General features: G+C 39.3%; 1 protein-coding gene across 1 annotated transcript in view; it reads right to left on the reverse strand.

Moving 5' to 3' along the window:
• Window positions 1-3598: 3598 nt before the first annotated feature.
• The window catches only part of PCCB (propionyl-CoA carboxylase subunit beta), a 108614-nt gene continuing 85021 nt past the window's right edge, over window positions 3599-27191 (reverse strand). Inside the window, exons 10-15 of the mRNA XM_047736261.1 lie at window positions 21264-21387; window positions 7864-7971; window positions 7516-7616; window positions 7007-7105; window positions 5552-5651; window positions 3599-3919 (exon numbers count right to left, since the gene is read on the reverse strand). Coding sequence (XP_047592217.1) covers window positions 3798-3919; window positions 5552-5651; window positions 7007-7105; window positions 7516-7616; window positions 7864-7971; window positions 21264-21387 — 654 coding nt within the window. The 3' untranslated portion in view covers window positions 3599-3797. The remainder of the gene's footprint in view (window positions 3920-5551; window positions 5652-7006; window positions 7106-7515; window positions 7617-7863; window positions 7972-21263; window positions 21388-27191) is intronic.

Consider the following 27191-nt stretch of genomic DNA (forward strand, 5'->3'; position numbering starts at 1 on the left):
ATTACCTGCTTTCAGTCTAAAGACAGACACATGGCACTACTGCTCTTCTCTGCTCAGTACACCCAATTCTCTGGCTGCAACTCTACAGTTTTCTTTTTCCCCTTAAGGACAGAATACCAGATGGGAAAGGCATTCTTAAACAGTAGCCACTGGAGAATACTCTGCCATCATTCTTAAGGCATTCTGTCATCCATAGATGCTGGTCTACTTGCAAGGTCTTGCAGCTTTGTGTTTCCTTGGCCAGCAGGCTTGGGTCATTGGATGGGATTTTCTCCACCATCTCCACTCCAAGGCTGCTCAGAAGCCTTTTGTCCAAATGCGTATGGGGCTGCTTCCTCCACCTCTTCGAGCAGGCTGAAAACAAGCCCTTCTCAGTGTCCAGATTTCACAACCTGGTAAAACACATCTTGGACCCCCTTCCTCAAAAAGGAAAAAAGCACATAAGCTTGTATATGTATTATTTTCAAATGTACTATAGCAGTCATCCTCCAAATAGTCCAAATCTTAGGTTAGTTGACCCCAGAAACTGGAACTAGCCAAGAAATTTAAGCTATTTGAGCCACATGCTAACCAACCTGCATAACTTCGTAAGAGGCCTGTAAAAGCCCAGGAGTCAACTGTTACTTCTTTTCCATGTTTTGTAGTCTTTCGGCTGGTACTGAACGGGTATAAAGAACCTCTGGCCAAACAGTCTTTACCCCTAGAAAGTCACCATCTACTCACGAAGACAAAAATATGTATACAGAAAAAAAAAAAAAATGCATGATCAGATGCTTTAGAAACACCTGTAATAAGCAAAATAAGTTCAAGCTTGCAGGTCAAGATAAACCAAGTCAGGTCCTTTCGTAAGCATACGCAAATTGGAGCTATTCAACAAGAGGGTGTTCCAAGGGGTAATGACGGGGCTGTAGGCTTAAACTCAGTTGGCAAGCAAGGGAGGGACACAGAACCTGTGTGGGCTGAAGATTTTGGAGACCAGGGTACTATGCACTGGAAGTGTAGGCAGAAGAATGCAACCAAATCTGGACCTAGAATTAGTCTATTAGCTCAACAAGATTTCTGGCTTTAAGGGTAGGCCATAAAGAAACGAGATGTGCACTTAGAGCCTGGCTACCTGGAATGATGGGGTGTGGCTGGTAGAAATGGGAAAAGTAGGTAAGATAGTCACATACTGATTTAGCTCAAGTTGAGCTCTAAATGATAGAACATTCAAGCTCCTTTGGTGCTCAGGATCTGGGACAAGGGAAAGTCATCAGTGGTGGGAAGACCTAGGGCTCTCACCACAGAGAAAAGCACACCGCATGGGGCATTCTGAAACAGCACTCCATAGTTGTTGGCCTTTATGCTGAAACCACTTAAAATCTCCATTTCTAATAATGCTCTACATACTCGGACAAATAGAGCCAACAAAGATGGGTGGGGGGGACTAAAATGGTCCACAAACATAAGAAGAAAAGGACTCTCTTTCAACTAGATAACATAAATACAAATAACTTACCATGTACCTTCAGGTTAAAGCAAAAGAACTGCAAGAGAATCTTGAACTTAAAACTTAAAAGTTCTCAAACTTTTTGTATTTAGTGTAAGATTGAGCAAATGAGGAAATTATACTGAAGATAATGGGACCCAGTTATACCACTGTGAGATAAATACATAAATACAGAATAGGGGAACCCAAAGAAGAAACTGTATGTTGATTGGGAAGTTCCAGTATGAACTAATGATTTTAAATATATATGTAATAAATATATAATATATACACATGGTCCCCACATACCTTTATATTAATAAATTTGTATAAATATTTCCTAGTCTGCTGAAAATACCTAGAAGCAATGACACCCCAGCATCAATGTAAGCATCTGCCAATTTTAGCTTCTAAATGACATCTACTAAAAGAAACCAGGACTTGGGAGAAATCATTGAATCCAGGGGTAGGCAAGGAAAATAAAAGATGAGCCTGGTACATTATTCTGTGTCAAAAAAAATAAGGAAGTATGCTAAAAATTATTGGGACATATAAAAAAAGATCAAAGAGCCAGCTTTAAAGAAGCTCCTGTTGAAATTTTAAGTGTCAAAATGAGTAACACCTTAAATTTTAAAAGAATTCATGAGTTCTTTGTTTGATATAGTAAGCCACTAAAATAAACATTTATGAGGCACCTACTATATACCAAACAAATTTCAACTATAATAGATGCTTCCCAATCTCCTCTCTCAGGGGTGGAGTTAGGGATGGAGCAGGGAGAAAAATGTAATGAACTATTAAAATACATGTTTGGAAATTTGACAGGGTGGTAGCATAATAAGAAAAGTTATTTCAGGAAAATGTTTTTAAAAAAAGAATGAGTCTCGGGACGCCTGGGTGGCTCAGTTGGTTAAGCAGCTGCCTTCGGCTCAGGTCATGATCCCAGCGTCCTGGGATCGAGTCCCACATCGGGCTCCTTGTTTGGCGGGGAGCCTGCTTCTCCCTCTGCCTGCCATTCTGTCTGCCTGTGCTCGCTCGCTCTCCTCTCTCTCTGACAAATAAATAAAAAAAAATCTTAAAAAAAAAAAAAAAAAAGAATGAGTCTAAACAGATACTGAAGAAATTAAGAAAGCTCTTCCAGGAGACTAACAAACAAATGCAGACATAATGATAGGGTTAGAAATGCAACATTTTAGAATCAACACAGGATAGCTGATTGAGGCAAGAATCATCAATGGATACTAAAAGTACTGGATGAAAGTTTGTTGACAGGCTTAAAGAATGTCCCCAGATCAGTTATTAATTACAAAGAAAAAATGGTAACCTTTGTAGTCACCACCATAACCAAGTGATGAGTCAATTTCATCAATAATGGGGAAAAAACTAGCATAGTGTGCTTCCTAATGTGATACAGAGAACATTCTTGTGTATAACTCTGTTTCTAGATGTGCAGATCTAGGTAAATCAGACAAACCCAAATTGAGGGACACTCTACAAAATAATTGGTAACTACTCTTCCAAAATGTCAATGTAATGAAAGACTGTAAGACAATGAACCTTGGTTCCTAGGAAATAAACACTGATGTTTGGTGCTGCAAGGGGATGAAGTGTCATGATTCTGCAAATTACTCTCAAATGGGTCAATAAAAATAGTAAGTAATAATTATATGTTTATGGAAGGGATGTACCAAATGTAGATAATTAACTGATAATCAAGGTGAAAGGTATACAAATACCACTCCTGCAACATTTCTATAGGTTTGAAAATTTCCAAAATAAATTTTTCAAAATGTGAGAACACATTTCTGAAAAGCACCTAATACAGAGTACTACAGCTTACTGAGCATCCATTCTGCCAGACACAACAGCAAACATCTCACTTAATCCTCAACAATTCCTAGAGGAATTGAGGGCACATTATTAAATATTATTTAAAAGTAAACAACTGAAGCCTAAGCAGGTAGGTACTTGGCCCTAAAAAAATGCTCACCTACCAAGAAAAAAAATCTGGGGAAAAAGGAAAAATATACAGAGGTGTCAAATAAGGGTCAGCTGTAAGTGACAATACTCTATGTACTATTTTCTTGATTTTTCAGGTTTCTACCATAAAAAAATGAGATCTGCCCAAAAAACAGCAGTTAAAACAAATTTTTAATAAAGTAAATAATTTTACAGTAAGGCATAAATGAAGTCTTCCTAGAATTTAATAAACAGCCAATTCAAGTAATTACCAGTATTTAGATTTCTGGGTACCATGATTGCAAAAAGCAGGGACAGGTATGAATGGCCAGGCAGTGACTGGCTCTTGGTTTATTATCCTTTGATTCATTCACAGTGGAATATTGGCATGTTTCCTCCAAGGGCGCTGTACCTTCTTGCTGGCCAGGACATCCAGATCACAGCAGATTCGGGCTCTTGTAGAGGAAGGCTGGATGATGTCATCCACAAATCCTGGTGAAGCACAGAAAAGGAAGTAGATCATCTGCATCCCCAGATAATGCTACCCCTCAATCTATGCTCAGCCTGGGCACCATCACTGGGGCCAACAGTGTGAGCCGGACCCAAGTTACAGTAAGTGGGCATGGGCCCTGTGAACCTTCCCCTGCATCCTAGGAGCATCCCTGTTCCTCTGGCAGGGCCCCAACTTCTGACCTAGAAGCACTTGGCAAGAAGATGAAATCTGATCCCCTCCCTGTCAAGATAAAGTCAACAGGAAGTAAAAGTTAAGAAAACACACTAGTATTTTCAAAAACCACTACACTTCCTCATGTCCCTGTAACACAAGTCCCTCTGCATGTGATTTCACCACTCTTCCCATCAAGGATTCAATTTCCTCAACTGGCCTTGTGACTTGCTTTGAGCAACAGAATGTGGCAAAAGTGACACTGTTCAATTTCCAAATCTAGGTCTCAAAGTGCCTTGCAGCTTTCCCTCCTACCCTCTTGTTCCCCTCAGGACACCGTAAGTGTGGAGTAGCCGCCTTAAGAATAAGAAACTATGGGGGCGCCTGGGTGGCTCAGTGGGTTAAGCCGCTGCCTTCGGCTCAGGTCATGATCTCAGGGTCCTGGGATCGAGTCCCACATCGGGCTCTCTGCTCAGCGGGAGGCCTGCTTCCCTCTCTCTCTCTCTCTGCCTGCCTCTCCGTCTACTTGTGATCTCTCTCTGTCAAATAAATAAATAAAATCTTTGAAAAAAAAAAAAAAAAGAATAAGAAACTATGTGCAGCGGTCGAGTGGATGCCAACACCAGCCATGTAAGTGAAGCCATCTTGGACTGTCCAGCCCCAAACTACCAACTCACTATCTTTGCATGATTTATCCCAGGCAAGACCAGCAGAAGAGCCACCTAAATGAACCCAGACCAAATCGATGACCCTCAGAAACATGAGCAAAAAAAAAAAAAAAAAGGAAGGGGGTGCCTAAATGGCTCAGTTGGTTGGGCATCTGTCTCTGGCTTGGGTACTAGGATCAAGCCCCATGTCAGTCTCCCTACTCAGGGAGCCTACTTCTCCCACTCCCCCAACCTCATGCTCTCTCTCTTTCTCTAATAAATAAATTCTTTAAAAAAAAAAAAAAAAAAAAGGTCGTTTAAGCCGCTCTGTTTTAGAGCAAGTTTTTTTTTTTTAAAGATTTTTATTTATTTATTTGACAGAGAGAGATCACAAGTAGACAGAGAAGCAGGCAGAGAGAGAGAGAGAGAGAGAGGGAAGCAGGCTCCCTGCTGAGCAGAGAGCCCGATGCGGGACTCGATCCCAGGACCCCGAGATCATGACCTGAGCCGAAGGCAGTGGCTTAACCCACTGAGCCACCCAGGCTCCCTAGAGCAAGTTTTTACACAAAACTTAAGTAACTGGAACAACACTTAGAAATTTAGCCATTTCAGCAATGTTGTTTTGATCCTGGTTACCAAAGCAGCATAGATACCATCCTTAAGTGCTGACTGCCCAGGGACAATCCCACCCCTCACTCGTCTCCAGGTTCAACTGCAAGGGCAAAGGGCAGTTATGTGAGACTTTGTGGAGTAAAAGAATCAGCAAGTGACCCAGCAAATGACCAAGGCTGCCTTCCCCACCACAGTCCCTACCTCTCACTGCAGCAGGAAAGGGGTTGGCAAACTTCTCGATATACTCTGCCTGAGCAGCTTCCACATTCTCATGCCCTTTGAAGATGATCTCCACAGCACCCTGTCATGAAAGTAGTTAATGAACTTAAATGGCAGTCCCAACCTTGGCAGACCTCCCTCAACTCACTATCACAGTGTCTGGTTGTGAACTTTGTGATAAATCCAAGTGCCCTGGAGAGAAAGGGCATAGAGATAAACACTGTTGGAGTCAACCATTATGATTCCAGGGGCTATGTGATGGGACTTTCAGCTGTGGCCCCAATGACAGGCAGCCCAGGCAAAGCCAATAGTTTGTGTCCCCAGATTCCATCCTACTCCGTTCCCTTGCATCTATCCTTCTTCGAGGCCAAGATGTTTGGCCTGTTTTCCACTGTTAGATCCAGGGTCCCCTGTATCAAGGGAAATAAAATGCCCTGTTTCTTTTTTCTTATCCTGAGTATGCAATTCATTGGCCAAAGGCAGACAGACTGGACTGCAAATGTAGAAGTAGAGAGGTCTAAAAGATGAGCCTTGACCTCAGAACCCCTAAAAGTCAGCTATGGGGAGAGCCAAGGGAGTTAGCTGGTACAATTCCAATAGCTGTTTCAAAGCAGGAAAGGAGTGGGGACCACAGCAGGAAGTACAGCAGTCCCTGCTCATCTACAGTTTCAGTTACCCAGGATCAACCACAATCCAGGAGAAGATAGATGAACCTCCTGACATCAGTGCCTATGTTCTTCACCTCCATCTTACCATCTCACATCACAAGAAGAGTGAGTACCAGATATTTTGAGACACCACATTCACACAACTTTCTTTTACAGTATATTGTTTAATCATTCTATTATTGTTAATTTCTTACTGTACCTAGTTTATAAATTAAACGTTATCATAAGTACCTAAGTATGTAAGAAAAAAACAGCATATATAGGGTTCAGTATTATCCTGGTTTTAGGCCTCCACTGGGGGTGTTGGAGCGCACCCCCTATGGATAAGGGGGAAGGGGCGCTACTAGACCTTGCCCAGAGTCACCAGGGGTCAGAACTACAGTTCAGCTTCTGTGGGCTAAAAGGAATGGCTCTAGCCCCCACCCCCACCCCGAAGAGATGAGATGGAGTTACAGGAAATGTCCAATCTCCCAATGGCTAGTTCAGCTGACTCAACCCTTTCCCTTTTACTGATAATCTCAAAACCCCTTCAGGGGCCCTCCCATCCTGAGCATGAAGATACCAGCATGTGCCTGGAGTGAGACGTCAGGACAGGAGCCAGAGCTGGCCCTGGGGCTCAAGGAGGCTTTCCAAGGTCTAGGCCCCAGCTCCCTAGAATCCTGGCCCATCCAAGGGATCCCAGCATCTCTCCAGCATTTCCCACCTATGAGCTCCTGCTAGGAGAGTGCAGTACCTGCACCCAGCCAAAGGGAAAGCTAGAATCCCTCACCTTTGCACCCATGACTGCAATCTCTGCTGTAGGCCAGGCATAGTTGATGTCGCCACAAAGGTGCTTGGAGCTCATGACGTCATAGGCACCACCATATGCCTAGAACAGACCCAAATGCTAAATGTTAGAGCCCGAGTCAAAGAGATCATGCCCTGAAACATCCTAAGAACCCAAGTGAAATAAGTACAAAAAGAAGAGCCCTCCTGGGCTACTGAAGACCTAGTGTCTCTGAGGCCAGGAAGCCAGAGCAGAGAATATCTGGACACAACCCAGAGGCCTTTCACAGTTACTGTTCACTGTCTTTGCTGGCTTTTTCCCACTGACGCTTTCAGTTTCCAGAAAGGACCACCAACATATCCACAGCGTGTATCCACAGGGCTGTAAAAGATCTTTTTAAGGGTTAGCAAGGTGTACTCCTTTTCCCAACCCTCTTGAAACTCTTGGCCAGACCTCCAAAGATGGCCATGCTGCCAGGAGTGGGCTCACAACCTCTGATACAAGTTCCTCACCTTCCTAGTGATGACTGTGACTTTGGGTACAGTTGCCTCAGCAAATGCGTAGAGAAGCTTCGCACCATGCCGGATGATGCCCCCATATTCCTGTGCTGTGCCTAGGTCATGAGGAAGAGTTACTAGACACAAGAGTTCTCACAAGGTTTGAGGGCCTATGAGGTCTTCCCCTGTTCTCCAAAGGGCTAGGACAGAGCAACCCCCATCCAATAGCCCCATCTTTCAGACATCTAGAATACAGAGATGTCACAAATCCTTAGAGAATTTTGCAAGAAAACCTCCAAATAAAGTGGGTGCCTTATCGGGCAAAACCACCTCTCCCAGCCCCCACTTCTGTCAATGACTTACCAGGCAGAAAGCCAGGGACATCAACAAAAGTGATGAGTGGAATATTGAACGCATCACAGAATCGGACAAAACGAGCTCCTTTCACAGATGAGTTAATATCCAAACATCCTAGAATGAGAGAGATTATCCATGCTGAGCTTCTGGGCAATTTCCAGTTCTACCCACATGGGAATGTACCCTCAGCAAACCATCCAGAGCTGATTTTTATGGAGGCATCAAAGTTTCCTCATCAGGGAATGTGAAGGGAACCTTTATACTCCAAGAAAAATAGGGAAGACACTTGTCACCCAACACTTGCCAAAGAGGGTCCAGGAGCAGTAGCCTCAGCTCTGAGGGAACAGGCTCTCTTGCTGGGAGCACAGGCTTGCAGATGGGGAGACTCTGCCTCACAAGCTAAAGGACTGCTGCCACCTGGGTTACAGGCTGAACTGCCCCCATGGAACCAGCAGTGGGAAGTACCATTCAAGGGCTGCTCTTAGCAACTCCCCATAGCTTGGCTTCAGTTATACCTGAATTGGTATAATTGGTAAATTGGGAATTTACTTTTCTGAGCCTGAGATTCCTCACCTGCAAAGCTGGGATGTTACTTCCTCCTACCATAGTTGTAAGGATTAAAGGAGGTAGTATCTGTAAAGTGGCAGAGTAAGAACTCAATTACTAGTGTATCTCCTCTCCTAGAATAATTCCCAACCTACTATATGAAGCCACATTACCCTGATGCCAAAACAAGATAAGGACATCTTAAGAGAAGAATGCAGACCAAAATCCCTCATGAACACAAAAATTCCTAAGATATTACCAAATCAAATCCAGCAATATACAAAAAACAAATGCATCCTGACCAAATGGGGTTTATCTCAACAAGTCAGGGTTGATCTAACATGTGAAAACCAATGAAATTATACTAAATAGAGGAAAAAAACAATATAGTCTTTTCAACAAATAAAAAGAAAGATCTGACAACATCCAATATTCAGTCATAACTCAAAACCAGCATGGGGCACCTGGGTGGCTCAGTCAATTAGGCATCCAACTCCTGGTTTCAGCTAAGGTCATGATCTCCCGGTGAGGAGATCAAACCTGTTGTTGGCTCCACACTTAAGAGTGAAGTCTTCTTGAGATTCTCACTCTTCTCCCTCTGCCCCTACCCCACTCACATGCTCTCTCTCTAAAATAAATAAATAAATCTTAAAAAAAAAAAAAAGAAACAAAACTAGCAGTAACCTAGTAGTACAGTGGAATTTTCATTATCTGATAAGAGTATCTAAAAAAAAAAAAAAAAAAAAAAAACAAAAAACCTTATATAAACTCATGGATCAGAAGAATAGATAAATTCCCAAAGTGATCTATACCAGTCCTGGCCAAAAGAACTTTCTATGAATGTTATCTAACTGTACTATTCAACATGGTAGCCACTAGAGCTATTAAGCACTTAAAATACAGCTACTACAACCAAGAAACCAAGTTTCTAATTATATTCAATTTTAATTATATATTAAACTAATTGATATTTATATATACCATAAAATAATTATATAATAAATGAATAAAATATGTTATAAATTATTAATCATATAGTATTAAATACTACATACTACTTATCTTAAAGTTTAATAAGCTAGCATATTGAACAGACCTATTTTTTTTTATTTAATTTCTTTTCAGTGTAACAGAATTCATTGTTTATGCACCACACCCAGGGCTCCATGCAATACATGCTCTCCTTAATACCCACCACCTGGCTCCCCCAACCTCCCACACCCCCGCCCCCCCCCCGCCCCTTCAAAACCCTCAGGTGGTTTTTCAGAGTCCATAGTCTCTCATGGTTCACCTCCCCTTCCAATTTCCCTCGACTCCCTTCTCCTCTCCATCTCCCTATGTCCTCCATGTTATTTGTTATGCTCCACAGATAAGTGAAACCATGAGATAATTGACTCTCTCTGCTGGACTTATTTCACTCAGCATAATTTCTTCCAGTCCCGTCCATGTTGCTACAAAGTTGGGTATTCATCCTTTCTGTTGGAGGCATAATACTCTGTAGTGTGTATGGACCACATCTTCCTTATCCATTCGTCCGTTGAAGGGCATCTTGGTCCTTTCCACGGTTTGGCGACCGTGGCTATTGCTGCTATAAACACTGGGGTACAGATGGCCCTTCTTTTCACTACATCTGTATCTTTGGGGTAAATACCCAGTAGTGCAATTGCAGGGTCATAGGGAAGTTTAATAAGCTAGCATATTGAACAGACCTATATTTTTAAGCAATTACTATCAAAATCATAGGCATTCTCTTACAAAAATTGATAAGCAGATTCTAAAATTCATATGGTAGGGGCACCTGGGTGGCTCAGTCATTAAGTGTCTGCCGAAGGGTCCTGGAATTGAGCCCCATGTCAGGCTCCCTGCTCAGTGGGAAGCCTGCTTCTCCCTTTCCCACTCCCTCTGCTTGTATTCCCTCTCTCACTCTATCAAATAAAATATTTAAAAATAATAAAAATAAAATTCATATGGCAATACAAAGGAGAGAGAACAGTCAAAACAATTTTTTTTTTATTGGAAGACTTATGCTAGTTGACTTTTCAAGATTTACCAAAAAAGCTGGGGCGCCTGTGTGGCTCAGTGGGTTAAGCCACTGCCTTCGGCTCAGGTCATGATCTCAGGGTCCTGGGATCGAGCCCCGCATCGGGCTCTCTGCTCAGCAGGGAGCCTGCTTCCTCCTCTCTCTCTACCTGCCTCTCTGCCTGCTTATGATCTCTCTCTGTCAAATAAATAAGTAAAATCTTTAAAAAAAAAAAAAAAAAGATTTACCAAAAAAGCACAGTTTCTCAACTTCAGCACTATTAACATTTTGGACTGGAGAATTCTTTGTTGATGAGGTTTGTCTTGTGTGTATAGGATGTTTAGCAGCATCTCTGGCCTCCACCCACTCGATGCCAGTAGCACCCACTGTCCCCCAGAATCCACACTTGTGACAACCAAAAATGTTTCCAACATTGTCAGATGTTCCCAGGATCCTGACACTGCCCCAAGTTGAGAACCACTAAGAACTATAAAGCTGCAATAATCAAGGCAATATGGCACAGGCATAAAGGTAGACAAAATGACAATGAAACAGGATAAACTGTGAAGAAATAGAACCACACAACTGATTTAGACCTAGCACCAAAACAATTCAATGTGGAAAGAAGTCTTCTTAACAAATGGTGATGAAACAGTTAACTATCTATATTAAAACACCCCCACACACACAACACCATGAAATTAGACTGTTTCATTCTGTATACCAAAATTAATTCAAAATAGATCACAGACCTTAATATAAAACCCAGAACCCAAAACTAGGCAATAATATTGGACTATCTTTGCAACCTTGTAGTAGGCAAAAATTTCTTAGAAGGGACACAAAAGCTCTAATCATAAATAAAAAACATTGATAAATGGTGCTTCATCCGACATTTAAAATAATGCAAGTCTAAAGACACCATTAATTTACTGAACACATACCTGACAAAGGACTCACATCCAAAATATATAAGGAATGCTAAAAATAATGAAAAAAATAACTCAGAAAAATAGGGAAAACTTTCCTCTTGCTAAATGCATTTTCTGAGATGTTCTATATCTTGTTTTGGACAGTGATAACAAGGTTGGATATAGCTGTCAAATTGTCAAAACCTATCAAAATGAGCATTTGAAAGCTGTATATTTTATTGTGTGTAAATTATAATTCAATAAAAGAAAAATGTTTTAAATCTCCCTTCCTTCCTATCCAAAATCTATGTTAATGATCTGAAATAAAGAATCTGAGTGATAACTCCCAGAAAAAAAAAAATTCTAAATTAAGAAACTGCAGAAAGTATCCAGAGGCTATACTCAAAATCAAATTGAAAAGAAAGATGAGCACTGACAACCAAAACAAGATGTAATCATTGGGGAAATGAACACAGAAATGGAAAACCTGCAGCCCCGAGCTGCCATGGAATGGGCCCCATGTCCGGAGGCCTGGTCTTAGCATCTTGAGCCAAGTCCCAGGGATATACAGAGAGCCTGGCACCCAGAGAGTGCCCAAGGAGCCGTGGCTAATTGCTACAAGGAAAAAATGAGAACCAGAACAGAAGCTCCCTATCTGAGCCTCTGAAGTGGCCTTTTAGTAACAGGGAATGAAGAAGTCAATAAAACGAAGCTTTCTTCAAAAAAGCAGCAACCTCCTGAACTTCCACATCTTACCTTTCCATAAATATCACAAAGAATTTTTAAGCCACGTGAAAAAGAAGTCAAGGAACCACAATGGATTCAAGTGTTTAGGCTCTAGCCAGAGCTGGGGAGGGCCCCTGGGATAGACATCCTGGCTATTTATTTATTTATAGAGAAAACTTTCAGGACAAGCAAAGCAGTTTCTTAAAAAGTGAGCCTATGAAAGTCAGCCTGTACCTGCAGACATAGTCATGGGTTGAGAAAGATCTTAAAGCAGACACAAGAAACCATGTGAAGTCCATGCCAGGGAATGACATAGCTAAAAGGAGAAACTAAAGGAATGTATGGACAGTTATGAACTTACTGGAGGAACAAAATGCAATTTTCAATAGGTATGGATTCCTGACTTTAAACACTTTTTCTAAACAACAAAATGGTGAAGTGGGCAGCTCCAAGCTCCTGTCCTCCAATAGAAACATAACAAAACAAGGAGAAACTCTGGAATAAGTGAAGGTTTACAACAATCAAAAGAAAGTCAAATCAAGAAAAAAGGCAACTTAAGGGGTACCTCGGGGACTCAGGTAGTAGAGCATCTGACTCTTGATCTCAGGGTTGTGAGTTTGAGCCCCATGATGGGCGTGGAGCCTACTTAAAAAAAGGAAGAAGGAAGGAAGGAAGGAAAGGAAGGAAGGAAGGAAAGGGAAGGGAAGGAAGGAAAGAAAACAGAAGAGAAGAAAGAAAAAAATAAAGCAACTAAAAAATAGTAGGAAAGACTTGTTGGTATTCTTAATTACACTTGCCCCATACTCTCCCTAGTTCTAGAGGGAACAAAGAAGACCTCAGTCACCAATTATCACACAGGCCTGTTCTAAGTTGTCTGAAAGACTGACTTTCATCTCTGTTTCACCTAACTTGGAACTCATCCAGGCCAGAAAAGTGGCAGACATTGCTCAAAAACAAAGGAAAAACCTGCAGATATCTGGAGCAAAAGATTATGCTTCAGTCATCTAAGGCCTAGGAGGAAAAAGAAAAAGAAAAAAAAAAAACAAAACAGTTTCTCTTGGAAATTAGGGCACTCAAGAACACTTACATATACAGGGGATTTCAGAAAGACACGGATATGTCTAGAACCAGATACATGCTCAGAAAAGACCTGAGAAAAGGAAATATCTTAAGATGAATGAAAATGAAAACACATTACCAACAAATAACCTAAGAAGATCTTAAGTGTTAACCTTAGGTTGATCCCTAAGTTCAGTTTAAGTCTGGATAAGTGAGAGAACCCCAGCACAGGCCAAACCTCAAAGACTAGAAGAGGTGTTTCCCTGTTTGTCTGTTTTAGCACCTGGTGTTCAAGGATACCTCTGTTAAAACCCCAGCTGGACACAAGTTAAGGAAAAGAAACTTCAGTGACCACATACAGGAAGGAATATACTCTGCAAAAATAATCAGGAGAAGTCACTAGACAAACGGACTATTACAGCATTCAGTGATCAATAACAACAAAGCTTAAATTATAATATCCAAATGTCTAGTTTTCAATAAAAATAACAAGGCTTACAAAGAAACAGGAAAACAGCCACTCAGACAAAATAAATAGACAGAAAATGTCCCTCGGGAAGCCAGACACTGAACTTACTAGACAATTTTTTTGTTGTTTAAAATTTATTTATTTATTTGACAGAGATAGAGAGAGCGAGCACAAGTTCAGGGAGTGGCAAGCAGAGGGAGAGGGAGAAGCAGGCTCCCCAGGGAGCAGAGAGCCTGATGCAGGACTCAATCCCAGGACCCTGGGGTCATGACTTGAGCCAAAGGCGGACACTTAACCAACTAAGCAACCCAGATGCCCCTGACAATAAAAATTTAAGAATAACTGTCCTAAATATGGTCAAAGAGGTAAAGAAAAACATGAACAAAGAAATTTAGAAATCAGAAAAACAATGTATGAACAAAATGAGAATATCAAAAAGAAAGAAATCATAAAAAGGAACCAAACAAATTCTGGGGCTGAAAACTACCATAATTGAAATTTAAAAGAAAAAAAAAATCACTACAGAGGAGCAATAGCAGATTTGAGAAAAAGAAGAAAGGATCAAGAAACCTGAAGATAAATTATCTTCAAAAAAAAAAGAAAAGAAAAAATGAGGGCGCCTGGGTGGCTCAGTGGGTTAAAAATAAATAAATAAATAAATTTTTGTCAAATAAATAAATAAAATCTTAAAAAAAAAAAAAGAAAAGAAAAGAAAAAATGAAGTGAATAGAAACTAAGAGACCTATGAAATACCATCATCCAAACCAACATATGCAGCAAGGAAATACCAGAGGGAGGAGAAAGAGAAAAAAGGGACAGAGATTTAAAGAAATCATGTCCAAAAACTTCCCAAGTTTTTTTGTTTGTTTGTTTTTTGGTTTTTTTTGACAGACAGAGATCACAAGTAGGCAGAGAGGCAAGCAGAGAGAGAAAAGGGGAAGCAGGCTCCCTGACAAGCAGAGAGCCCAATGCGGGGCTTGATCCCAGGACCCTGGGATCACGACCTGAGCCGAAGGCAGAGGCTTTAACCCACTGAGCCACCCAGGTGCCCCAAAACTTCCCAAATTTGACGTAAGACATGATGTGACAAATCCAAGAAACTAAATAGGATAAACACAAACAAAACCTCCACTGAGCCACATTATCATCAAATTACTAAAAGATAAAGACAAAATCTTTTTTTTTTTTAAAGATTTTATTTATTTATTTGACAGAGAGAGATCACAAGTAGAGAGAGAGGCAGGCAGAGAGAGAGAGAGAGGGAAGCAGGCTCCCCGCTGAGCAGAGAGCCCGATGCGGGCCTCGATCCCAGGACCCTGAGATCATGACCCAAGCCGAAGGCAGCGGCCTAACCCACTGAGCCACCCAGGCGCCCTAAAGACAAAATCTTAAAAGTAGCAAAACAGAAGTGATTCACCATATACAAGAGATCCTTGGTAAGATTATCAATTGATTTCTGAGCAGAAAAACCATGGAACCCAAAAGACAATGGAATGACTTAGAGCACTGAAAGAATAAAACTGTCAACCAAGAACTCCATGTTTGGCAAACTGTCCTTGAAAAATGAGGGACAAATTAAGACATTCCAAGATCAAAGCTGAAGAGTTCATTATCACTAGACTTTCCCTACAAGAAATGGAAAAAGGAATCTTTCAGGTTGAAATAAAAAAACAAAACAAAACAAAACAAAAACAAAAAACTAGACCATACCACACAACTGTATGAAGAAAAAAAGATCTCTAGGAAAGGCAACTACATGGGGAAATACCATTTTTTGTAATACCATTTTTTTTAAAGATTTCATTTATTTATTTGACAGATAGAGATCACAAGTAGGCAGAGACAGAGAGAGGAGGAAGCAGGCTCCCTGCTGAGCAGAGAGCCCAATGTGGGACTCGATCCCAGGACCTTGGGATCATGACCTAAGCTGAAGGCAGAGGCTCAACCCACTGAGCCACCCAGGTGCCGCCTACCATTTTTTATTTCTTATGTGATTTAAAAAACAGACAGAGCCCAGAAAGTTTTACTGGTGAACTCTACAAAACATTTAAGAAATTATACTAATTCTCTAAAATCTCTCCGAGAAAGAATCAGAGGGAATATTTCCTAAATGATTCTATGAGGCCAGCATTATGCTATTACTAAAACCAAAGACATTACAAGAAAACTCAGACCAATGTCTCTCATTAACACAGACATAAGAATCCTCAACAAAATATTAGCAAATAAAATCTGGCAATGTTATAAAAATAATTATATACCACTTCCAACTAGGATTTATCACAGGTAGGCAGATTCAATGTTTGAAAATCAATTCATGTAATCCATTGCATCAACAGGCTAAAGAAGAAAAATCACATGAACCCATTAGTAGATACAGAAAAAGCAATACTAGGAATAAAAAGGCAACTTCTCATCTTGATAAAGAACATCTAACAAAAAAATATACAGTTAACATTATACATAATGGTGAAAAACTAGAAGCTTTCCTACTAAGATCAGGTACAAGGCAAAAATGTCCCCTCTCACCACTACTTTTCAAAACTATACTGCAAGTCCTAGCTAATCCAATAAAACAAGAAAATACACAAAAGGTACACAGACTGGGAAGGAAGAAATCAAACTGTCTTTGTTCACAGATAACATAATCTATGTAGAAAATCCTAAAGAATTGGCAAAAACACTGCTCAAACTAATAAGCAGTTATAAACAAGTTTGCAGGATACAAAGTTAATACACAAAAGTTAATCACTTTCCCATATACCAATAGTGAATATGAAACTAAGAACACAATACTATTTACGTTACCCAAAAAACAAACACATAGGCAGAAATCTAACAAAACATATTTTAAGATCTATATGAGGAAAACTACACAACTCTGATGAACAAAATGGAAGAATTAAATAAATGGAAACATATTCCCTGTTTATGGATAGGAAGACTCAATCTTATCAAGAAGTCAGGTATTTCCAACTTGCTCTCTAGATTTAACACTATTACAATCAAAATCCCAACAAGTTATTTTGTGGATTATTGACAGACTTATCTAAAGAATATATTGAGGGGCAAAAACCCCAGAACAGCCAACACAATATTGAAAGACAAAATGAAGTTGAACGACTGATAATACCTAACTGCAAGACTTACTGTAAAGCTACAGTAATCAAGACATGTAGTAGTGGTGAAAGAAAAAACAAATACATCAGTGGAACAGAACAGAGAAACCAGAAATAGACCCACATAAATATAACAAACTGATCTTTGATAATAAATAAATAAATAAATAAATAAATAAATAAATAAATAAAGCAAAGGTAATATAATGGAAGAAAGACCATCTTTTCATCAAACAGTGCTGGAACAACTGGAAAGCCATAAGCAAAAAAATTAATCTGGACACAAACCTTAAACTTTTCATGAAAATTAACTCAAAAATGGATCCAGAGACCTGAATGCAAAACACAAAACTTGAAAACACCTAGAACATAACATAGGAGAAAAACAAATAACTTTGGGTATGGTGGTATCTTCCCAGAGACACTACCAAAGGCATCATCTAGGAAAAAATCATTGATAAGCTGACCTCATTACAATTTAAAATTTCTGCTCTGCAAATGATGCTGTCTAGAGAAATGAGAAGGTAACAGTCTGGGAGAAAATATTTGCAAAATATACATGTGATAAAGGAAGTGCTATCTAATGTATACAAAAAGCTCTTAAAACTCAACAATAAGAAAATCTGATTTAAAAAATGAGCTAAAGATTTAAAAGGGGGGGGGCGGCTAAAGATCTGGACACCTCACCAAAGGAAACAAAAATATACATAGGGCAAATAAGGACATGATAAGATACTCCACATCATGTCATCAGGGAAATGTGCAAATCAAAATAAGAAACCACTGTACAACTATGAGAATGGCCAAAATCCAGAACACTGACTGACAAGATCAAATCCTGGTGAGGATGCAGAACAGAAACTCCTGGTGTGTCAATGTACATTCATCAGTTGTAACAAATGCACCACTCTGGTTCAGGATATTGATAGTGAAGTAAGCTGTGCATGTGTGATAGCAGATTGCATATGGTAACTCTGTAGTTTTCACTTAATTTTGCTGTGAAACTAAAGAGCTCCAAAAAATAAAATTTATTCTATAAAAAGGATTATACACCATGACCAAGTTGGATGTACTGTAATAATGCAGAGTGGTTCAACATACAAAATATCAATGAAGGACAAAAACTACACCATCATTTCAAATGTTGCAGAAAAGGAATCTGATAAAATCTACCAACCCTTCAAGATTTAAAAAAAAAAAAAAAAAAAAAAAAAGATTTAGAAAACCAGGAACAGAAGGAAATTTTCTCACCACGATGAAGGGCATTTATGAAAATTCCATACCTAACATATTCAACAGTGAAAGACAAAGTTCACCCCCTAAGATCAGGACCAAAATAAGGATGCCTGCTTTCACCAATGCTATTCAACAGTGTGCTGGATATTCTAGCCAGAACAACTAGACAAGATAAAAATAATAAAAAGTAACCAAATTGGAGAGAATGTAAAAATATCTTTTTTGCAAAAAATATGATCCCATATAATATCCCAGAGAATCCACAAGAAGGCTAGTAAAGCTAATAAACTCTGCAAAGTTGCAGGTTGCAGGACTAACAAACAAAAATCAGTTGTGTAGTTGTCTTTCTATACACTAACAACAAACAATCCAAAAAGGAAATCAAGAAAGTAATTCCATTTATAATGGTATTTAAAAGAATAAGACTCGTAAGAGTAAGTTTAACCAAGAGGTGAAAGACTTGTACACTAAAAACTACAAAATATTACTTAAAGAAATAAAAGACCAAAATAAATGGAAAGACACCCTATGCTCACAGGTCGAAACATTAAGATGTTAATACCACCTAAAGTGATCTCAGATTCAATGCAAAACTTATCAAAATTCCAACATGCTTTTTTGCAGAAATGGAAAAGCCAATCCTCAAATTCATATGGAATTGCAAGGACCCAAAAAGCAAAACCAATCTTTTTTTTTTTTTTAAGATTTTTATTTATTTATTTGATAGAAATCACAAGTAGGCAGGGAGGCAGGCAGAGAGAGGAGGGGAAACAGGCTCCCTGCTGAGCAGAGAGCCTGATGCGGGACTTGATCCCAGGACCCTGGGACCATGACCTGAGCTGAAGGCAGAGAGGCTTAACCCACTGAGCCATCCAGGCACCCCCCAAACCAACTTTAAAAAAAAAAAAAAAGACGATTCACACTTCTCAATTCAAAACTTAGTACATAAAACTAAGGTAATGAAAACCAGCATGTGGATAAACCTAATTAGACCAATTAAATAGTATTGAGTCCAGGAAAAAAAAAACGTACATCTACAGCTCATTGATTTTTGACAAGGATACCAAGTTATTCAATTGGGAAGGAACTATCTATTCAACAAATGGGTGTTCAGGTAACTGGATTTCTATGTGCAAAAGAATAAAGTTGGACCCTTAACTCACATCATATGTGAAAATTTACTAAAAATTGATCAAACCTAAATGTAAAAGCTAAGAACATAAAATTCCTAAAAGAAAACTTAGAAAATTTCATGACATTGGACTTGTCAACAGGTACTCTGCCAAGCACAAACAACAAAGATATATTGGACTTCATCAAATTTTAAAAATTTTGTGCACCAAATGACATTATCAAGAAAGTGAAAAGACAACCTACAGAATGGGAGGAAATACTACAAATCATATAGCTGATAAGGGTTTAATATCCAAAATATAAAGCATTCCAACAACTCAACAACAAAAATAATTAAAAATGCACAAAGGAAAAAAAAATGCACAAAGGAATCTAATAGATATTTCTCCAAAGAAGACCTACAAATGGCCAATAAGCACATGCGAAGATGCTCAACATCACTAATCATTAGGGAAATTTAAAATGAAAACCACTCATTAGGATAGCTATTATCAAAACACACCAGAAAATTAAAAGTGCTGGAGACAGTGTGATGTAACTGGAACCCCCTGCTTTGCTAGTGAGAATGTAAAACTGTGCAGCCACTGTGGAAAACAGTATAATGTTTCCTCAAAGTAAACATAAAATTACCATGTGACTAATGCCACTCATAGGTGTATTCTCAAAGGAACTGAAAACAGGGATTCAAATAGATATTTGCATACCGATATTTATTGTAGTGTTATTCACGATACCCAAAAGTTGGAAACAATCCAAGTGTCCATCACAGATGAATGATTAAACAAAATGTGGTATACACATGCTATGGAATATTACTTAGCCATGAAAAGGTAAAATAAAGTTCTGATACATGCTACCATGTTGATGAAACTTGAAAACATTATGCTAAGTAAAATAAATTAGACACAAAAAGACAACTACTATGTGATTCCTCTTACACGGGATATCTAGAATGGGTAGATTCACAGAGAGTAGATTTAGATTATCAAGTTCTGGGGGGGTAAGTGGAAAGGAGTCTCTTTCTACTTGAAAAATTTCTGGAAGATAATGGTTACAGCTGCACACAGTGTGAATGTAATTAATGCCACTACATTATACCCTTAAAATAATGGTTAAAACAGCAACCTTTGGGCGCCTGGGTGGCTCAGTGGGTTAAGCCCCTGCCTTCGGCTCGGGTTATGATCTCAGGGTCCTGGGATTGAGTCCCGCATCAGGCTCACTGCTTGGTGGGGAGCCTGCTTCCTCTCTCTCTCTGCCTGCCTCTCTGCCTACTTGTGATCTCTCTCTGTCAAATAAACAAATAAATTCTTAAAAAAAAAAAAAAAGCAACCTTTAGATTATTTATATATATATTACCATGATAAAAAATATTGTTAAAAAAAAAAAACAGAAATAAAAGATGAAGCTGGGTCAATAAGGGAGGGCATAGTTCTCCTACACAGGGATTAAAAACAAACCTAAGAAGGAAAACAGGAGATAAGCAGTGTCTACAGTCCCCATGTCACACTTCCACCAACTGTACCCAGAGCACAGCCATGGACGAGTCTCCAACTGTGTACCAGCCACCACTGAAGACACCGGAAATAATGGGGGCACCTGGGTGGCTCAGTAGGTTAAAGCCTCTGCCTTCGGCTCGGGTCGTGGTCCCGGTGTCCTAGGATCGAGCCCCACATGGAGCCCCACATGGAGCCCCACATCGGGCTCTCTGCTCAGCAGGGAACCTGCCTCCTCCTCTCTCTCTCTCTCTCTCTCTCTGCCTGCCTCTCTGCCTACTTGTGATCTCTATCTGTCAAATAAATAAATAAAATCTTTAAAAAAAAAAAAAGACACCGGAAATAAAATGATGGCGAGGACACCAACACCCCCACCCTCATGGAGCTCATAATTCAGTGGGTGAGACAGAAGTCTAACTAGGGGGAAACAGAAAGCAGACCTCTGAAAAAATAAAGACCCTCTTGACTCAAAAAAAGAAACTTACCTATAAACCCTCAAAAAATTAAAGAATGAAAGAACCATTCTGGGATATGAACATTAAAAGAGAAAAGAACTATTACAACAACATCTGAGTTTCTTCTCTGGCCATGGAGGGCTCACCTGAAGAGAAGGCCAGAAGGCAGACACTGTGAGCCCAGGCAGCCCTGGCCCCCAGCTGCCACCTGAGGTGTGTGAGAGCCTCTCCTGCCTACCTGAAGCCACCTTAGGTTGGTTGCCAACAATTCCAACGGTCCTCCCGTTCATTCTTGCAAAACCAACAACGATGTTCTTGGCATAATTGGGCATGATCTCAAAAAATTCTCGCTCATCAACAACCTGTAGGGATAAATTTACACCTGAGCTCAAAATGGTAAAGAACCAGATACAACTACATTACAAAATGACGGGCATTTACATTACAGAATGACAAAGCTGGAGAGCCCCCACCCACCACAGGGTCTGTAAGCACGCAGGGAGGGCAGCACCTCTACCCTGCTGGGGAGGATAAACCAGTGTTCTATTTTTAAAGGTTCCATTTGAATCTGGCATTATTTTACTCTTTTAACCTTACTTTGAAATCATTTTAAACTTACATAAAAATTTCTGGAACAGTTTAAAAAAAAAGTATATATCCCTCACCTAGATAATCCATTTAACATTTTACCACAGACGTTTTCTTTTTCCCTCTCTGTCCCCACCCACATCTCCTCTCTCTCCTATGTATTCATATATATTTTTTCTTCTCTTTACATATGTACATTTATACTCACAATTTTTCTCCTGAACTTTTTGAGAGTAAGCTACAGACATGATGCCGCTTTACCTCTAAGTACCTCAGTATGTATCTCCTAAGAACAAGGACATTCTCATAAAACTGCAGTGAGACTGTCAAAATCAGGAAACTAATACTACTATTATAAACCCTTGTTCAAATTTTGCCAGTTATTCCAATAACACTCTTTATAGCAACAAAAATCTGGTCCTAGAATCTAATGGAAGAGCACCAGTCCCTTCTTTTAGCCTCCTTTAATATCCCCCACTCAGTCCTTTTCTTTATGACCATGACATCTTTGAAGATCACAGATTGGTCATTTGGTTATTTGTCTTCAATTTGGGCTTAATATTTCTTCATATTTAATTTCAGGGTGAGCATTTTTCCAGAGTATCACAGAAGTGACCCTCTCAGTAAATCACATCAAAAGGCACATACTGGGGCACCTGAGTGGCTCAGTCAGTTTTGTGTCCGATTCCTGATCACAGCTTAGGTCTTGATCTTAGGATCATGGGTTCAAGCCTGGTATTGGGTTCCACGCTGGGTGTGGAGCCTACTTTAAAGGAGGGGAGGAGCATAACGTCGATTTGGCCATTAAAGGTGGTAACATATGCAGGCCTCTCTCCTGCAAATTTCTTACTTTTCCATTTTTAATAAGTACACTGTGGGGAAATTCTTAGAAATGTAAAAATCCTATTTTTCATCACACTTTCACCTACTAGCTTTAACACTCATGACTCTTCCCTGACACAATTATTGCCACGGTAGCTGTCTAATGGGGATTTCCCTCACCCCATTTATTAGTTGGCATTCTATTATCAAAAAGGTCTCTGTCTTTCCCATTCATTTACATCATCCACAAGTATGAACTTAGGAATTCTTGTTTTATGTTTAAATTGCTCCATAGTTGCCAGAGAGAGCTCATTCAAGAGGGTTCCTGTGCCACTCTGATGTCTCTCCATCACTCATTGAGCAATGTTACATTCTGGAATTGCCTTCCTTTCAGGTTCATCTTGTACTTTTTCTTGGCCCAAGCCCAGAATCAGCCATCTCTCCAAAGGATTCAGATCCCTTTGGGATTGGGAGTTGAGGGATAAGACCGCTTCTAAAAAGCTGTCCTAGAGGGCAGAGCTAGGAAATCCACAGATACACACATACATACACACATACACACACACACATTGCTAAAAGTAGTATGAAAACACTGAGTTCATACTAATAGCTCCAATTCTCATCCAATTTAACCACAGGACTCACTCTAATTTACCCCTTACCATATTCAGAACTCTTTTCTCCTACAGTAAACCCTGGACTCCCATTATCCTCAAAATGGACTTATTTAATCCTCAAATACAGAGAAACTGGTTTCAGAAATGCTACCCCATATGACTGAGAAAAAAAAATTCAGTATTGCTTTACAACTATTTGTCACTGGACTAAAGGTAGATAGTCAAAATACTGTGTTCAAAAGTTACTCATTTGAAACACAGGTTCAATTTGTTTTTATTTCATCTGAAAGGTTTTCCCTCAGTCTTGATTTTTTTTTAATTTGTAAACATTAACATAATTTAACATCACTCCCCATCCCTTCCACCCTAATTCTACCCACCCTATCATTAATCTCATTTTCTGATTTATCTCTCATGCGTATATTACAGAAATGAGTAGATACATGTATACCTTTTTAGTTCCCTCTTCTGTTTAAGAAGGAAAGTAACCTACTACAGATACTCTTTAGCACCTCGGGTTTCTTCACTTAAAAATATATCCCAAGAATCACTTCCTATCAGTTCACAGAGATCACACTTGCTCTTCTTCCTGCCTGGTACTCTACTGTGTGCATGTACCAAAGTTTACTCAACTAATCTCCCATGTGTTATTTACATTATTTTAAATTCAAGTTGCCTACATTATTTTGTAATTGCAAGTAACACAACAGTAGTAACCTTGTATGTCTATAATTTTGGATGATGAGAAGTGTATCTTCAGTGTAAATATCTTCTAGGAGTGGTATCCCATTCCTGACACCGATGGCTGGGTTGCCTCACTGTCCTCAAATGTCTTCTCAGGACTGTCAGCACCTTTTACGAAGGCCCCCATGCTACCTTCCTTCCCTCAGTGGCTGGCGTGGTCTCCTTGTTCCCAGCTGAATCTGAAGAGTTAGTGAGTTCTTCCCCGAACCTGACCAAGTCTCCTGTCAAGGGCAGGGTGGGTGTGGGAGCACCTTTGACTCTCACTCACCACTCCCTCTCCATTTGCACTCAACGTTTTCCTTGTCTGTTTTCTGGGTTCACATGTAAATAATACCCACTTAGTCTTAGAAATTATCATATCCCTCTCCCAGCAATTTATGAGAGTCTGCTCTGCCAGACTTACCAACAGAAAATGTTTTCAAGTTGTTTATTTTTTGCAAAACTGACAGATGAGAAATGATGACTCAGTGTAATTTTTATTTGCATTTTCTTTTTTTTTTTTTTTAAAGATGTTTATTTATTTGACAGGCAGAGAGGCAGGCAGAGAGAGGGAAGCAGGCTCCCCGCTGAGCAGAGAGCCCGATGCAGGGCTCGATCCCAGGACCCTGGGATCATGACCTGAGCCGAAGGCAGAGGCTTTAACCCACTGAGCCACCCAGGCGCCCTTTTATTTGCATTTTCAACATAATGAGTCAAGTTGAAAATCTTTCCATATGTTTAAGGTCCATTTTATATATATTTTTGTGAGCTATCCATGGTTTCCTGTTTCTCTATCAATTTCTGTCTTATTTCCTCAATTTTTAAGACTTTTTTTTAACATATTAAAGATATTAGTCTTTTTTTTTTTTGAAGATTTATTTGAGAGAGAGACAGATAGAGAGAGAAAGATAGCATGAACAGGGGAACAGGGAGGGGATGGGGAGAGGGAGATTAACTGACTGAACCCCCCAGGCGCCCTGGGATATTTGTCTTTTATTTGGGACCTACATTGCAAATGCTCCCTCCCACTTTGTTATTGTCTTTTGACTTTCTTTATAGATTTTTGCTATGCAGAATGGGGTTTGTATTGTATTGTATTAATCATGTTTAAGGCAAGTATTTGTTTCTACCTATGGCTCCTTGGATTTTCCCATAGTTTCTGCTTTATAAAGTCCATGGTTTTATCATTTGGGACATAGATTTTTTTATATCACCATTATGAATCATAGCTTTTAGCATGTAAAAACGTCTTTCCTTGTCATATTTAAAGCTTGAATTTTACCTCATCCAATATTAGGATCACAAATGCTGCTGTGTTGTTTCTGTTTCTGGTATACCTCTTGCCCATCCCTTATTTTTAACTTTTTAAAATCATTTTAAGTGTCTCCTATATACCACATATAGCTGGTCTTGGTTTTTTCTTTTAATAAAGTAAGTAAGTTTAATAAGCTAAGCCATTCATATTCACATAAAAGATTTGATTTTTACTCTCTATAATTACTCTCTATGAACCATGTTATATTTGCTGTTTGTGTATTTATACTGTTATTTACAAAGTTTATATTTTTTATCTAGTGGGTACTTTTATAATTATACCTATTTTATAAGACTTCATCTGTTTATTATTTACTGTTTTATTAACTGGGTTGCCTATTTGTAACAGTATCTGTTGATTCACAATCATCAGTGAACTTAGTCTGCTATACTCTTTCTTCTTCTCCTCCCATTTTTTCAGCTGCATTTTTTCTGCAACTAAAACATAGCATTTATACATTGTCTCCCACCCTCATTTCCAGCCCTGCTTTAGTCTTAGACTTATAATTAAATAAGCACCATTAATCCTTTCATCAAAATTTCTCCTTGGAAATCTCTTGCTTGGATGACGCTCATCTGCTAGAAGATTCCTCAAGGAAAGCCTGGGGACACAGTATTCCCTCAGTTCTTACATAGTTAAAACTGGTTTTCTTTAGTCTTAATATATGAACATCAGCTTGGCAAGATATAAAATCCTTAGTCTCATAATCTCTCCTCATGTCTCCTGAAAGTACTTTTCCATTGTTGCCTTGTTTTAGGTGTTGCTTTTGAGAAGTCTGATGCTACTCAGTCTCTCCTCTTTGTAATGTATAGGAAATTTCTGCCTCCAAGTCCTGAAGATTTTTTATTTTAAAAATCTAATACTCACACTTGGATTTTTACTCAAGTTTTACTCAAGGTTAATTTTCCCAGGTGCTCAGTGGGCTTTTTCATTAGGTAGCTCTAGGTCTTATTTTATATAGGTTTTCTTAGAACACAGTTTTAAAAACATTAATTCAGGTCTTGGTTTTCTTCCTTAGTCACTCCAATCACATCTATATTCACTCTTTGCTTATCATCTACTTAAATCACTTTTTACCTTCTTATCTTCAATTTCTTGGTTTTTCCCACTTTCCTTCAGTGTTCCTTATTAAGTTCATTCAAGTGAATTCTCCCTAAAACACTTTCTATCTTCATGTCTGATAAATAATTCTGGTGCCCCCATCCATTTTAATTCAATCAGCTCTAACTTTACATCTATTTCATGTCCATTTTGTCATGAGTTTCTAAGTTTCTGGTTTTCATAACCTCAAATACTTACTTGAAGCCACTGAACTCAGACTGCAGTATGATCATCTACTTCATGATTAACTTTATAGCAAAGGGTGTTTTCTCAATTGAAGTTTTTTATTCTCTTTTTATTTTAATAAGCTTTATATGAACTATTTGTATCTGTGCATTTTGTTCACAGAGTTGACAGTGGGATGGCAAACATGACTCCCAGTTCAAGAGCCCCCTTGTCTGTCAATAAGGCAAAGTGCCATTTAGCTAATGCACATCTTGATTTTAGGGAGGGGGCTAATAGCTCCCTCAATATTTGTGGTTTTTATCTTGCAGACACATAAATCTACCTCACTTCATTTTTCCTTCACTTCACAATTTCCAAAAACGCCTTTCCCTTCCTTCTAATAGGTCTTCCCCAGAAGCAATACCCTTCCATGACTGCCTCCTTGATTCCTGGGTGCATGTTTAAGTCCCTCCCCTGAAGTTACTGCTGACCTAACAGGACTCTTTTCCAGTATTTTTCACTCTTACAGTGAACTTCCTCTTCCTGAGAGTAATTTTACCTAAATTCCCTTCTCTTTCTTCTGTGCAGTTTCTCAACACTCCAACTCTCCACAGAGACGTGTAGTAGGAACTCAAGAAATAGACCAACTAGAAATTGGGAGTCTTTCTTATTGTTAATTGAAGTTTGTAGTTTCCTGCCTCTGGGCTACATTAAAGCCATAAAAATGATAGTTCTGATTGTTATTCTTATTGACCTATACAGTTCTTGGAGGATATGTAGAGTTCTGGACTTAGGAGACCACCACTAAGGTTGGCTATCTAGAAAGCTCTCTTTT

The sequence above is a fragment of the Lutra lutra genome, chromosome 1 (genome assembly GCF_902655055.1).
Source record: "Lutra lutra chromosome 1, mLutLut1.2, whole genome shotgun sequence".
NCBI lineage: Eukaryota > Metazoa > Chordata > Mammalia > Carnivora > Mustelidae > Lutra > Lutra lutra.